This window comes from Cebus imitator, unplaced genomic scaffold (genome assembly GCF_001604975.1).
Source record: "Cebus imitator isolate Cc_AM_T3 unplaced genomic scaffold, Cebus_imitator-1.0 Scaffold122, whole genome shotgun sequence".
Taxonomy (NCBI): domain Eukaryota; kingdom Metazoa; phylum Chordata; class Mammalia; order Primates; family Cebidae; genus Cebus; species Cebus imitator.
In genome coordinates this window covers 1,915,389-1,931,169 of record NW_016107437.1, presented here as the reverse complement: position 1 = coordinate 1,931,169, position 15,781 = coordinate 1,915,389, and the positions used below count along the sequence as shown (strand labels likewise).

Sequence of the window (15,781 nt, the reverse complement as noted above, 5' to 3'; positions counted from 1 at the left end):
AAGGCTCTGCGCTGTGGCTCACACCTGTCATCTTGGTGCTTTGGGAGGCTGAGGTGGGAGGACTGCTTGAGTCTAGGATTTTGACATCAGCCTGTGCAAATGAGGAGACCTTGTCTCTACAAAAAAATTAATAAATTAACTGGGAGTGGTGGCATGTGCCTGTGGTCCCAGCTACCCCGGGAGGCTGACGCAGGAGGATTGTTTGAGTCTAGGAGGTTGAGGCTGCAGTAAACTATGATTGCATCACTGCTCTCTAGCCTGGGTGACAGAGCATGACCTGTCTCCAAAAAAAAGAATTCCACAGTTCACAACACACCGTGACCTGTGATGTGTGTGTGTCACAGCGGCATCTCTGATCTGGGATAACATTTAGGGGCACAAGGACTCAGACTTAAATACCCTAGTTCCTAAGTGAGGTGGTTCTTTTCTTCTGTCACCCTTTTTTTTTTTTGAGACAGGGTCTCACTCTGCGGTCCAGGCTGGAGTGTAATGGCATGATCTCAGCTCACTGCAACCTCTGCCTCCTGGGTGCCAGCAATTCTCCTGCCTAAGCCTCCCGAGTAGCTTGGACCACAGGTGCCTGCCAACACACCTGGTTAACTTTTGCATTTTTAGTAGAGATGGGATTGTACCACGTTGGCCAGGCTGGTCTTGAACCCCTGACCTCAAATGATCTGCCCACCTCAACTTCCCAAAATGCTGGGATTACAGGCATGAGCCACCTCGCCCAGCCTGTCAGCTCTTCTGATCCTATCACTGAGAAAATCTTGGCTAGGTGGCAACAGGCCTCCTTATTAACAGGGAGTGGGCAAGTCTGGGTCTGGAGCCTGTGGCAGGTGCTAGGACCTGGCTAAAATTTAGTGATACGGATTTGCTTCTACTGCATGTTTTTATGTTCTCTTGAATTTCTGGCAAGGGCAATGGGTTGAATGGTGACCCCTCTAAAAAGATGTCCCTGTCCTAAACCTGGTCCCTGTGAATGTGACCTTCTTTAGAAACAGGGTCTCTGCAGAGGAAATGAAGGCTCTTGAGATACGATCACCATTGATCAGGGTGGGCCCTAAATACTGCTGTCCTTACAAGAGAAAAGAGAGGGGGATTTGACACAGACATGGGGAAGAAAGTGCTGTGGGGACAGAGGAAGGGACTGGAGTGACTCACTCATGGGATGAGGAACACCAAGCGCCACTGCACTACAACCTGGTGCCTGGCGACAGAGCAAGACTCTGTCTCAAAAAAAAAAAAAAAAAAAAAGCAAGGAAGCGACAGTGGAGGTGACAGGCAGACATGTGTTCAAGGGGTACCTGCTGCCCTCCGGAAGTCAGACTGAGCCAGGCAGTGTCATGGCCGCAGGGGCAGGCAGAGCAGGCTAGGCCCCAGCACAGGGGCATGGCCTGGAAGCCCAGGTGGCTGGTCTCTAAGTGGGGTGGGTAGACCCAGGGCTAGAGCAGGGCCAGGAGCTCTGGGGCCTGTAGAAGGCAGGGGAGCTTCACGCTGCCCATCGGCAGCCTTGAGTGAATTGCCAGGAAGCCCCTTCTGCGCCCAGCCCCATGAGTGATTATTCAGAAGCAACTTTCCTTTGGAGAACAGCACTTTAGACGTTAAGGGTTTTTTCCCACTGCCATGAAGTGGCACAGAGCAGCAGGACAGGAGGGGAAGGGGGTTTCCAGCAGCTGGCTGGCCAGCAGTCGGTCTTCCCCTAGAGGTCACCTGCAGGCAGGACGCTGCCACCTGCCCTCGCTGGCCCCTCCCTCTGGCTGGAGTCAGGACGTTCTGGGCCTGGTGGGCATATCCACTGGACCCTGCCAGGCCTCGAGTCATGGCTACCGAGGGGAGGGGAAAACAGACAGCAGCCGGTCACACAGGTCACTTTCAACCGCAGCGCAGGGGACACAGACATGCTCTGGGGACACCAGAGACTTGGCCCTGGCCTCTCATCCAGCCCCAGGCAACCCCTGGGTTTGAATATGGGCTGGGAATGCAAGGAGGGAGGAGCTTTCACCCATCAGGTCTCCGACACGTAAATGCCCAGGTGCCCATGAGGCCTGAGACCGGGTGAGACTGGGGCATGGGAGGGCAGCACCTTCCTCCTTCTCTTGGCAGAGCCGCAACCCTTGGGATGCGGTGGGGGGAGGGGTTCCATGTTCATTCTTTCCCTACTCGGTTTTGCTCTCAAGACCCAGAAGTTCCCGGTCATTTCTGGGTACGGTTTATGCCGGATCGTCCGACTTTGAGAACCTGTGATCCCGTTTCCAGGGATTTCTGGGTTTCACGCAGGTGCATGTCGGAGTTTCCGAGTCACGCCCGGCCCAGCACTTCACCTGCCTCTGTCCTCGGTGGGGCGTCTTCCTGCTTCCCTCGGCCCGGCCTGGCAACAATGTGGCTGCTCGCTACGCTTGTCCTGCGAGGGAGGGCTTGGCTGTCCCACTCCACAGATGCAGAGCCTGAGGCTTGGATGGACAGCCACCTACCCAACAGGGAAGAGATGCAGAATGTGGACCACATCCGGCAGGGGTGGGGAGGGGACACTCCTGATGGGGTCGACTGCCCCTGAGCAGTTATTCTCAGTTCTCCAGTTAGTATGAGCCTCGAGCCCTGACAACCTGTTAGGAACCTGGGGATGGGAGGGAATCTAGCTTCAGGAGGAAGGAGAGGGAGGGGCTCCAGCCACCACACCCCCGGCAAGCAGCTGTGCCTGGATGAGGGGTCACCGGCTGGGAACCTTTCCCTATGTCAGGCCACTGCCTCCTGCCACAGCCCCCAGGAGCAGCACACTACATTCTTGGTAACTTTGTTTCTTTTATTGCCAAGTTTGAATTTACAAAGAAGTTCCAGTTTTAATTTCCACCCCTGTGTTCAGTACCCACGAAACATGAGTCACGCTGGCGAAAGCAGGTACTTCCCTAGAGCCGTCCCGAGGTTCAGAGGCATCGAGGTTTTCCAACCATCGCTCCTCACTGGGACAAAAATTATTTACATATTTTGAGCTCCAGGAAACGTAAGGAATTCGTACAGTGTATGCCCAATGTCAAGATGACTACATTAAATGTTTCAGATTTACTTTGTCCAGACAAGAAGATCAAAATCAGTTTACCCCATGCCTTTTTTAAAAAACTGGGCATCTCAGAGGCCTTAGAGGAATCTAGCACGCATCTGGCAGGGCTGCGTTTCTTGACCTGCTCTTTGGGTTGCTTGTGAACTCACGTGTCTGAGTGGTGGGAGGCTGCTGAGGCTCTGGGAGAAGAACCAGGCTGGGAAGGTAGCTGCTCATGGGGGCCCCTCCTCCCAACTCCATGCCACAGCGGAGGCTGGCCCTTCCTGCCTGGGGGAGTGCCTGAGCTGGCCTCATCTGACCTGCTGGGACAGGCATTTCCAATGTCCAGAAAGGGACGAGCACATCTCCACAGCAACTTTCAAAGCCAAGGTTTGGGAGTTCCTGGAGCCAGCCGTGCTCCCTGACTTGGCAAACGTAGCTGGATGGTGCATGGGGGAAGGGTGGACCAGGGCCTGATGGGTCTGTCGGGGCTGACCTCAGACATCTGAGGCTATGACCTGAGTGTCAGAAGCCCCAGCTCCCGCTGTGGGCCCTCCCAGACTCTTGGCTCTTCCCCTGGCTGCCGGGTGCCAGGGATCCAGCATGTCCTGTCTGGACTGGCCTGTCTGGGAGCGCCCCGGCGATTACGTTTGCAGGAAGCTCCTGAAGACACAGCTGTGTCCACTGCCACTGAGACCTGCGTGAGGTGGGCAAAACGGCTGGTGGGCTCCAGTGGGCTCCCAGACCTCCTACATAAGCAAAGCTTCTGGGAGCCCTGGTTATCGGAAACCCCCACCCCACAGACCTGGAGGTCTCCCCCAGAGGCAAGTCATCAGCTACAGCTGAAAGAGGCCCGGAGAGTGACCCTTTGAGCCCTCACAGGGGACTGTCCTGTCCTTGGCCAGGGATGCAGGGTAGAAGCCCTGTCCCAAGCAGTGTCTTACTCTCCCCTGGTCCTCCTGGGCATGCTGTCCGGCCCTGGCCAAGACCTCTCCCCTCCGGTACTCAGTGGTCACCAGCTGACGGCAGGCTGGTGGCCCACCGATGTGGCGTGGAGTGAGGTGCAGGCTGTTCCTTCTGGTCACGCCTTGGGTGGGGCAGCCACTTGCCTTCTCTAGTTTCTCCTGCCCCAAAGACGGAGTCATTTCAAAACCAGAAGTGTGCGTCTAGGGGGCTGGCCAACTCCAGCCAGGGCCAACCCGATCCTCCCCACCCCTCTTGCTCTTACAAAAATCAAGTAACAGACAGGCAGCCTGCAGGGCATGGGGTGCCCCGTCTCCTGATACTGTGGTCCTTCTCCCCATGATGGTCTTCCCCTGTCCTGGTCTGTCTTCCTTCTCTTTGCAGGACTCTGCAGATGGCCATGGTGGTCGCGGCTTGTCTTTCCTTGAGGTTTCTGCCCAGGGGCCCTTTCTTAGTGATGTCTTTTCTCTACTGAAGCAAAGGTCCTTGTGCCTGCAGCCGTGAAAGCTGGGTGGACACAGCTACCCGGAGGGCTTCTGATGACTGAGACCTGTCCCCATGGGTGCCACTCCCCCTCCTCAGCAGGACTGTGTTTCCTTCAGGAGGTTGAAAACTGCCCTTGGCAGGCCTTGCTAGGACAGCTGGCTTGGCCGAGGACAGGGACTGTGTTCCTCTAAAAGGCAGGTGGCAAGATCTCAGTGCGTCTCCCGAGGCTACGCCACGGCCAGGCTCCGGCAGACATCTAACATTCCTGCGTATGGCACATCTGCAGGTCTGGAGGAAAGCCGTGGAAGGTCTCATCCGTGATCAGAGAGGTGAGGGGCTGCTGGCCTTGAAAGATCTGGGGAGGGTGAACTGCGGCCCGGGCTGTGAGTGCTGTGTCGTGCTCCCAAGCTGGCTGAGTAGAAAGGAACATCTTGCGTGCTGGGTCTGATGCATCCAGGTCCTTGCCTGCGTACACCCAGCCACAATTGGGGAGGAAACCATGGGGTCTTAATTTTCAGACCAGGAGGAGTAGCAGAGAGGGAGAGTGACAGACTCAGAGCTCTGGGGACACCATGCCCTTGCAGTTGGGGTGGGAACTGGCTCTGGGCCATCTCTCGGCGCACATGGGCAGACGCAATTTGAGTGGCAGGTGATGCTGAGGGCGGCTTCTTTTGATTTTCATCATTGCCACAGGGTCCGGAGTCCTCACGGTCCCAAGCGGTCCTTTCTTAGAGGTGGCAACACTGAAGAAGATGCTGGAAGCCGTCTCTGTTTGGTTTTGGTGAAGAGAAATGAGGAAGCATCCTGAGTGGGGAGCTGGCTACATTCTCCCCTTTCCTGGAGAAATCTTTCCACAATGGGAGGCCTCTTGGCTGCTATGGCAGAAAAGCTCTCAGCCCTCTCAGCTCTGTGTGTACCTGAGAATATGTGTATCTCCCTTGTTTTTGTTTAAAAAATAATCTAAACATTCCAGGAAGGTACTTTATCATTCCACAGGCTTGCAGAGTTAGTGAATAACAAAGAAATAAGAATCACTTAAATAAATGGAAAAAGCCACACTAAGAACTTTAAAACAAAACATCGGGAAAGGTCCAGTGTAAATGATAATGAAATCTTCACTGTATTCTTACACTTTTAACAGGACATCAAATCTTACTGTTGATGTTTTTGGACTTTTTTTTTTTAAATAGAAGTTTTAAAAATAAACGTTCACCTGCTGCCAAAAGCGGAAATAAATATCCAAAGGAGAAGTTTATCTAAGTCTGCTTTGCCACAAATTTCTACCTACAGTGACTTGGTCCAGTTCTTCTGCGCACACTGGGGCTGGTGACACAGAAGCCACGTGGAGGAAGGAAGAGGGGCCGGTGGCTCCTGCCACCTGGGGCTCAGAGACACGGAGCCCAGGCAGCTCCCTGAGGTGGCCGGTGCAGTCATCTCCATTCGTCGGGATGTCTCCACGGGTCCCAGCCTGCACGTGAAGAGACACAAAGTGAAAAAGAAATGGAAGGGCAACATGGCCTTCTTCCCATTCAAGGGAGTGCAGGGATAGGTGGCTGAGACAGCTGCTGGGGGCTGCAGAGAACTGTGGGTGCTTCCAGTGTGTCTCGCCAGTCAGCGGCACTGGGGGTCCCTACCAGCGGGGCCACACAAAGGGAGGCCCTGGTGCTGACTCAGTCCTCGGTGGGGCCCACAGGCTCGGCACATGCAGCCTCTTCGCCCAGGGGGTCCGTGCAGGTGGCAGCCGGTGTAGGCAGCGGGGAAATGCCGGTGAGGCTGCGGAGGCTGTGGGGGTCGACGGGGGGGACGAGGGTCAGAGACTCGACGCTCAGCGTGTCGGCCGCGTCCTCGCAGAGCAGGGAGATGGTGGGCTGCTGGGCAGGGACGAGGCTGGGGGACAGGCTGGCTGTCTCCACGGCTGCGCTCCTGGCCACGTTCTTGCTGGGCCTGGAGTCTACTTCTGTTTCGCTGGCGATCACCAACTGATCAGGAAGGTGAGGTTGAGGCAGTTCTGGAGTCGTGGGGGCATCTGGATCGGGGGAGAAAAACCGAAAACACACTGAGCTCTTGAGACACCCCTCATGCTGTGCCCTCTGCTCCTGTCCTGAACTGTGGCCCTGGAGAGCTGGGTGGGAGGTGGCTGGCTGGCGTGAGGGCTCAGCATGGCTCCTCCCACTCCTTCTGGGGACAGAGAACCTGTGAAACCCAGTCTGACCTAGGCCTGGGGTGCGACAGGGCCCACGGTTATCCTGACTTGTGATATGAGGGGAAAATTCAGGGCCTATGCAAAATCAGCACGTGGATCAAAAAACAGTTCCCAGGTGCAGGGACGGGGCTGACAGGCTTTATGTGCGGGCAAATCTCAGACCTGTCTGATAAGAAATACTTGTTTAGAAAATAAATGCGCTTGGGTGTGCTTGTATCGTCAGGCCATGTCCAGAGCATACATTTGATGGCATTTACCCAAGAGGGAACCCACTGCAATATTGGAAAAAAAAAAAAAAAAAAAGGAAATTCTGTAGAACTTTTCAGTTTGCAAAACCAAAACAAAACCTTGGCCTGTCTTCTCCTCCTCCTCCTCAAAGTGCTGAGCTAGCACCCAAAAAGGGGCTGCTGTGGTTACTCAGGCCATTACTGTCCCAAGCTTCCTGAAGGGGGCCACTGAGAAACCACACCAGGACGAAGGCAGTTATTCTTGCAGCAGCAATTTTTTTTCTCGGTGCTTTTTTTTTTTTTTTGAGGAAGAGTCTCACTCTGTTACCCAGGCTGGAGTGCAGTGGCATGATCTTGGCTCACTGCAACCTCCACCTCCCGGGGTCAAGTGATTCTCATACCTCAGCCCCCAGGGTCAAGTGATTCTCATGCCTCAGCCTCCGAGTAGCTGGGATTATAGGCGCATGCCACCATACCCGGCTAATTTTTGTATTTTTAGTAGAGACGGAGATTTGCAATATTGGCCAGGCTGGTCTCAAACTCCCGACCTCAAGAGAGTCGCCCACCTCGGCCTCCCAAAGTGCTGGGATTACAGGCGTGAGCCACTGGGCCCGGCCCTTGGTGCTTTTCAAAATCCTACAGACACATGCTGGCTCATTTGCCTTCCAGTGATGAGTCTGCCTGGACAGAAACACCAGATACAGCTGAAATTCACTGTGGAAAACACCTTCCAGCACTTCAGATGGCAGGTGTTTAAAAACACTGAGAGGAAGACAGTGGGCATCCCGCTTGGAGAGCAAATTCTCATTTGCACAGAGCTGGGGGTCACCGGCCATGGCAAGAGGTGCCGCCCACGCTCTATGGAGCTAAGAGTCTGACAGCACCCTGGGGCTTGGGAAGGATGGTAGACTTTTTTTTTTTTGTTGTTCAATGTGATTTCAGTTTAGTTTTTAATTTTCTCTTTTAAGTCAGGCCAAAATAAAACAGAACAGCAAACGGAACATAAAGCAAAAGAATGGAAAAACGAACGAAATAAAAGCAGGCAGTCTGTAGAAAGCGAAGGGGAGGAAGAGAGCCCCCATCATGGAGCGACAGCACAAGAGACAGACTGGATCTGAAAGCCACACCAGCATTTCTTCCCACAAGACTCTGGGCAAGATGAACTCTAAAAGGTCCCAATTCATCTCATTTCTTTTGTTTTTTTCAGACAGGGTCTCACTCTGTCACCCAGACTGGAGTGTAGTGGCATGATCATAGCTCACTGCAGGCTCAACCTGCTGGGCTCAAGTGATCCTCTTGCCTCAGCCTCCTGAGTAGCTGGGACTACAGGCCTGTACCACCACACCTGGCTAATTTTTAAATTTTTTTGTAGAGGGAGGGTCTCATTATGTTGCCCAGGCTGATATGGAACTCCTGGGCATAAGCAATCCTTCTGCCTTGGCCTCTCAAAGTGCTGGGTTGTGCACAGGTGTGAGCCACCTTGCCCAGCCCAATTAATGTATTTCTAAGACCTTTTTAAAAAAGAGAGAAGATTCAGAGGAAACACTGCAGGAGGCTTTGGGTCTGCCCTCACTCTGGGAGGGTGGCAATGGGGATCAGTAAGCACTAGTGGAAAAAGTGATTTGAGGTGTGATCTAAGCCCAGAAATGCTGAGTAAACTACGTGTGAATTCTGGTTTCTTTGAATTTCAACTAATTTGCTCCACTCAGTAAGGATGCCTCGTGCTGCTGGGCTGGTTTCAGCTGAGGCGTGTGCCCTGACCTAGCACGATCTGCCTGCTGTTTCTTAGAACCTGTGGTTCTCTGAGCAGGGCTTACCTGCTCTGGTGGCCTCTGCCCTTGCTTCAAATGGGCATGAGCGGATCTATGACGAACTCTCACACATGTGGATCCACACATAAGTTTCACTGCTGAGGAGGCGGTTTAGAAATGACTAATTCCGCAAATGGCACTGCCCTACCATCTGGAGACAGGGTGGCCAAGTGTTTCCCTCGTGTTGTCTTAACATTTCTATCAAGTGTTTTCCCTCTTTGCTCAAGTGTGCATTTGCATGCAGATATTCAAAAAAGCTGGCAAACTTCTTTCCCTGCTCCTTAATGGGGTATTTGGTGATTAGAATAATCAGGAATGTGGAAACATTGCAGGCAAATATATCAAAAAGAGCAAACCAACTAACAATAGCATGTGCACAGAGCTGATTTCTTCTTCAGGAAAAAGACCAACAATTTTTATTAAAGGGGTTGGTTTTTCCCCTAAAAGTAACCTCTTTTTAATTGGAAAAAAAGAACCTCTTCTTACCAATCACCTACGACATGGCCTTGTTGTTTAACTAAGAAGTGCTTCCTGAACTTGATCTACAAATGTATCCAACCAAGGGAGGTGAAAAAGGAGAACTCTGCCAGGTTTTCACCGAGGGGAATATTCCCAAGTGAGAACGTGTTTTTTTCTGGTCAAGTGTTGAGCTGCAGAAGTGACTGGTGAAGCCTTGCTTTGTGCCTGCTGGTGTTTTTGGACTACAGAGCCACACGCTGAGGCCAGGCCCAGGAAATGAGGGGTTTGGAGAAAAGTCTGACTTCCTGGCCACGGCTGAGGAGGCAGAGCCGAGGGGGGAATGGGATGTTCAGGAAGGCCACATTTCCACGAGCAGTGGACAGACTTCCCAGGGCCGTGGCCTGTGAGAATGCCAAGGCAGCAGGTCTCCCATGTGCTTAGCCGGCACCTGAGAAGCTCATCTGCAGGTCTGGGGCGGGGCCTCAATACATCCTGGTCAAGCAAATGGTGATTTCCAGCAAAGGGCTGGGAAAGGTGGGGCTGAGTGTTGTGAGGAAGAAAAGGTTGGTACTTGTAGAACAAGCGGAGAGCAAAGCTCACAGAGAATAAGCTTTCAACACAAAAGAAGGCAGAAGGTTCCCAGCGAACAAGTGCATCAGAAGCCAGAGAAGCGTCACGGCAGGGAGGAAGCAGAGGGGGCCCAAAAGCGAGCCAGGCTGCTGGGTGGTGGCCCACGGACAAGCCTCACCGCTATGTGGGCGCTACTCAGAAAGGGAGATGGTGGGGTGACATCCATCTGTGCATCTATGAGGGAAATGGCTCTTGGCCTCTGGCCGGAATGAGACTGAATTTGTCACTGATCTTTGAGCAAGGCCAGGGGGAGAAAGGAAAAGAAAAAAGAAACAAGGAGACTTCTTGGTTGCGTTTTACAAATTCTCACTTCGCCAGCCAACTGCCGCCCAACCCTCGTGGCCTAAACTGGGGGGACCCCTGGGGGATTTGGCGGGAGCATCTGCTTCTGACCCGGCCGAGTCTGATGCTGGTGCACACTTCATAGGGAAGGGCAGCGTTTCGAGGCTGCACACGCCTGGCTCAGAAGGACCGCCATGAAGGTCAAGGGCAGGGGATCTGGTCTTCAGATGAGGTGAGGCCAGAAAGGGAGCAGGGAGAGCCACCTTTGGGGGAAACTGAGGAAGTGCCGCCTTGGCAAATGGCTCTGTGCTCAGACCCAGCTTGGCCCACCTTGCCAGCACGGACCCTGCCGACTGTGGAAACGCAGCGTGGCGAGTGGACGTCGCGGCCCGAGCGGCTCACAGGGGAGACCTGCCTGAATTGACTGTGCGTGAGGTGCCGTGGCAGCCGCCGTTCGGAGCACTAAACCCAGTGGCCGCCATGACTGTCGGCCTCCGACAGGCTGAACACTCGCCGGCGTCCTTTCCTGCCACTCCTGACTAGAGGGAAAACACAGCGACAGATCATAGAAAGCCTTTTACAATGGACGGCAGAGGCAACACGGAGAGAGGGGACACAGAGCAGTAGCGGACGCTGAGCACTGATGAGGGGCGAGGGTCGTGGCCACCAGTGCGTGGGGCACTGGCCCTCCATGCAGAGAAGACACCCCCTATGCCACCCCCAGGATGAGGCAGGGTCAGGATCGCTCAGAACCAAACTGTTCACTCGTGCGGCTGAATCGGGGTAGGGACAGAGAGGTGGGGTCCTGTTAGAAAGGAAAGATGGGTTCATCCACATCTGGTCTTGGTCGGAAGCCATGGGGAAGGAAGAACAGAATCACCTGTCAGTTTTAGACGTGGCCCAGGAGTTAGGACACGAAAACCCTGCATCCCCAGGACAGCGTGAGGAGGGCAGGGTGTGTGGCTGGAGAACTGGCATCCAACCAGCTAAGTGCATCAAGCAGATTTCTGACCCCATGCGCGGAGGTTCCTGGTGTCACACGCTGACGCCAACAGCACAGCACTGGGTCCTGGGAAAGTTCAGATTCTCGAGGCATTCCACGAGCCTCTCCCTCAGCCACCTCCCTGGGCAGCAACTTGGTGACCCATGCCTTTGAAAACCAAGACTGAACCACAGCAGGAAAGCTGAGACCAGTCGCCAGGTGGTCCAGCAGTGCTTCTAATTGGCTGAAACAAAAAACGTCAGGAGCATCTCACTGCGAAGGGAGGAACCACACTCTCAGAGATGAAGACAGGTGAGCGCACAGCTTGAAAGTGACATCATAGAGCACTACACTGTGAAGGTCCTTAGATGCCACTGGACTACACACTGAAAAACGGTGAAAATGGTAAAGTTTGTTAGGCATATGTTACCACAATAAAAAAGGATGATGCCACAGAGAAAACAGGAGAAAAAGGAATACTTCTTACTTGGGGTTTCTGTCCTTAAAACTCCAGTGACACAGTAGTTACCAAGGTCAGTGGCATGCGAGTGGGTTTTGGGCCATCTGACTCTCAGTTGGCGCAAAGGGAGGTGTGTTGGGGTGAACGGGGCTCATTCGGACCAGGCACAGGGGTGAGTCCGGATGGGAGGGAAGGTGGGGAGGCTTTGTGCACTGGGGCGCCGACGGCAGCCAGACCATCTTTCTTTCTATGAAACCCCAGGGGACAATCAGGAGGCCATAGCTCATAACCCAATGTGGTTTTGTTTGTTTTGAGACAGAGTCTCACTCTGTTGCCGAGGTTGGAGTGCAGCGGTGCGATCTCGGCTCACTGCAACCTTGGCTTTGTGGGTTCATGCCTCAGCCTCCTGAGTAGCTGGGATCACAGGTGCCTGCCACCCTCCCTTCAATCTGGAGCCAGCACTGAAACAGCCACTCCAGGGCACCCATGGCTCTGCCTCTGGTATGCGAAGGAGGCTCAGAAGCAGGTGTTACATGCAGAAGGAACCAGAGAGCCAGCAACCCCTCAGGGCTGTCCCCTGTCCCCTTTCCCTTTCTGGATGAGAGGCCCTTGCCTGTGCTGGTACTGAAGCTACTGCTAAGCCACAGGCTGTGGCCGTGACGAGCTTGGGTGGGGACTTCCTCAAAGGTGCCCTCCCCCTGCCCATGGCCTGTCTGCATTTGGGAAGACAGAATGTACAGGCAGACCCCAGGGAGATGGGCAAAAGGAATCCACTGGTCTCCAGGAGATTGTGGTTTTGGGCCCTGGTGGACTCACGTGACACCCAAAGGACCAGGGCCTAGCCAACCCCTTGCCCCCGAGCTGTCAACTCCAGCAATGCTACCTCTGGGAGCCTCCTGCAGCTGTTCTGCATCGGCCGTCGGGGCCTGTTGCACCTTTCCTTTGTCACTGTTTGTAACTATATATCTGTCTGGGTGGCTACCTGACGGGCCTCAGCCACCCCACCTGCCTGCAAGATCACAGTTTTTGCCACACTGCATCCTGAATGCTGCGCATAACAGGGACTTATCCTAATCATCCTCATCCTGCTTGCTTAGAAAAAGATACTTCAGGGGGACAGGGACTGGGGTGCCCAAACCCAGGAAAGACAAGATCCAGGGAGATGAGCCACTAAGAGAATGGAAGGCCACGTGTGGGCTGGGTGGGCAGAAAGACCTCTTAGATCAGGTCTCAAGTCCACAAAACCAAGAGGACAGTGTAAGCCTAACCCTGGGAGCCAGCCTGAAGTCCCCGTGGGAAGCTGAGCACGTGTATTTGGGATAAACGGGGTGTTTTCAAACCTAGGCAGGAAGCCTAAGGTCCTCTGAGCTGGACACAGGGTAGAGGCAGAAAACCCAATTTAGCATTAGCCGGTTTGACTGCCTCATGTGGGATGAACCCACGTGGGCCCACTGGGGTCCATTTTGCTGCTGATATGAGGAAAGCACCGGGCCTTCCTCCCACAGGGGTGCACACCACCCAGCCTTCTGCTGGCTGGGGCCGCACATGTTACCAGGCCTTCATGAGTAGGGCCGTGACTTTTCATGTGGGCCCTAGAGCAGCCATGAACGTTGGAAGGAGGAATGCACTTTGTGGGCTGCCTCCAACCAGGATCCAGACTGGGGCCCGGGTCTCTGGGACACCTTGGAGGTGCCTGAGACAGTCTTGGGAACTGCATTGGCTATTCTGCTAGCTGTTTCAGAAGGTGGAACGTGGGCTTTAGGGTTGCCAAGGCTAGGCTTCAGATCTTGGCTCCTCTGCTGGCTAGCTGCATCCTCTGGGCCAAGTTGCACCGCCTTTCTGGGCCCCTGTGTTTTCTACTGTAGAGTGTGAGGTGGAGTGTGGCAGGATTTGACAAGGGGACATCTATGAAGTGCTTACAAGCATGGTGTATGGCACAGGTGGGCGCAACTTCAGGAGGAGTGTCTACTGGGACGCCACACAGCAGGTGCACAGAGAGGGCCCTGTGGTGGCTACAGCAGGAGCCCATGTGCCTGGGCCACAACTGTCAAAATAGCGCAGAGAGCACTCCCAGCTTTTAACACCCTTGAACAATTCAAGTGTTCAAAACCACATGCCAGAGCCATGGAAAACTGGGTTTGTCTCATCACCTGGGAGATGGCATGTCTCATGCAATTTCCCAGCCAAGCCCCTGGACATGCAAAGTGTGCTTTCAACGGCAAAGGCGGGCCAGGCATGATGGTCGTGCCTGTAATCCCAGCACTCTGGGAGGCTGAGACGGGCAGATCACTTGGGGTCAGGAGTTCGAGACCAGCCTGGCCAACATGGTGAAACCCCATCTCTACTAAAAATACAAAAATTAGCTGGGCCTGGTGGTACACACATGTAATCCCAGCTACTTGGAAGCCTGGGCAACAGAGCAAGACTCTGTCTCAAAACAAACAAACAAAAAAACCAAAAAACAAATCAACGGCAACAAAGCCACTGGGGTTTGCTAGTTCTGACTTCCGAGGGTCTGGCAGTTGCTCTCTACAAGGCGGAGCTTCCTGGACTCTGGAAGGCTTCAGAATCACAGGGACAGGAATGCTTCTGACTTAGCACTGTGCCCTCAAAAACCACTCTGCGGACAAGCTGCCCCTTGGGGGTGCTGCAGCTGTCTTCTGCTGTCCAGGCTGAAGGCAGTGGGCAATTAGGATGAATGGGCTTGGAGGAGAGGCCCTAGCTCACCCTGCCGCCGGGCTGGCCCTCCAAGGATGTCATCTCTTGTGAATGAGGGCCAGGCCCCCAGCTGGCGAAAAGTTGGGTGAGAGAGCCGCACAGGGCTATCTTCCCTCATCAAAAGCTTGAATGCTGGGCCATACTCTGAGTAGATGTCGAATCAGGCAACTGGCAGAAAGGCTCCCATCCCAACAGAACTGTCTCCCTTCTCCTGTTCTTGGCTTTCTCTCCTGCGTGGCTTGGTGGAATAGCAGGCAGATGTTGTAGCCATCTGGTTAGATCCACCGCTACAGGGAACATGGGAAGCCCATATGCTTCGTTTTGGGTGGACTGGGAGGGAGACTGCACGCTGGCCTGGAAGTCTGGCCTCAAGGCAGGGAGGAGCTTGTGGGCTCTGATGCACTCTCCTGCCAGGGATCAATACCTGCATCCCGAGGCATTGGTAAGAGTAAAGCCCAGGCTGCCCGCCGGGCCAGGCCCTTCAACAAGAGGTGAGTTATCTCAGTGTCTGCAGAGCTGGACAGGCAGGCTGGGCCTCAGGCTTTTACTGTCAAGCTACATAAAGAATGGGGATCTACACACTTGTCTCCGCAGGCCTGCTGTGGACGCACCAAATGGGAGCAGACACCTCGGAGGTCCTGACTCTCACTTAGCAAATGGAACTGCCTGGCCACCTGACAACCAGGCTAACAGCCACTGGATTTCTGAGATAAGAAGACACAGTACTGGCACCATGCAGGGGATGGTGGGGGTAGGGACAAAGGAGCTGGGGGAGGCCCAGAGAAAAGACTAGCACACGCCACAGACACCAGCCTCTGGAAAAGTGCAGAGCTGACACCTCAGGGGTCACGTTCACGTGGGCATCCATATACAGAGGCCCATTTTTGATAGTGTGGGTCTTTGCTGGTTTTAGCTTTAGGCAAAGAGGTGTATGCCTCTTTGTTCACTTAGCTGTTGGCTGTGCGTCCTTAAAAATGACAGAAAGGTGACTACAGCTACACGGGAAAGGGAGCTGTCATCCCCAGTGCAATGGTGAATATATGTGCTGGGGTGTCCATGCAGACAGAGAAGCGTGCACGCACAGGCAGGAGGTGGATGTGCACACAGGCACATGAACACACAACCTTGCATGCCTGTCTCTGAGCAAGCATGAGACGGGGATCAAGAGGGCTACTGAGGGTGCACCTTGGCTCCTGGAAGAGACTTTGCTGGAATTTCCCAGCTACGAGCCTGGCAACAGCAGTGGCATCTGCTTAAATGTGTAGCCAACCTTAAATTGGGCTTAGAAATAGCTCAGAAGGGGTGGTCATGTCCTGGAGCAGGTGCCGAGTGGAAGAGGGACTCAGTGAGGTGGCTGTGGGGTGACCTTCCTGCCTGGGCCTCGTAAAGTCAAGAGGAAATGGAAGCAACACTGTGTGTGTATGGGATGGACACAGGCGGGATGAGGTGCTCTGAGCCAGAGATATGAACTGGAAATGCAAAACGTGGAAGTGCCTGAGAGCGAGGTGTAGGTGCCCGGGGAGACC

At 54.1% G+C, this 15,781-nt stretch overlaps 1 protein-coding gene across 6 annotated transcripts in view; it reads right to left on the bottom strand.

Annotated features, from left to right (window-relative positions):
* Positions 1–2,782: 2,782 nt before the first annotated feature.
* Positions 2,783–15,781, bottom strand: part of CLEC16A (C-type lectin domain containing 16A) — a 226,635-nt gene continuing 213,636 nt past the window's right edge. For 4 of the 6 annotated variants that reach the window (XM_037742517.1, XM_017539971.1, XM_037742516.1 and 1 more), the window contains one exon: positions 2,783–6,509. In XM_037742517.1, the coding sequence (XP_037598445.1) occupies positions 6,154–6,509 (356 nt within the window). In that variant the 3' untranslated portion in view covers positions 2,783–6,153. Of the gene's footprint in view, positions 6,510–10,510; positions 10,635–15,781 lie in introns of all 6 variants that reach the window. The other 2 variants (XM_017539972.1, XM_017539970.2) reach the window with 2 other exon arrangements.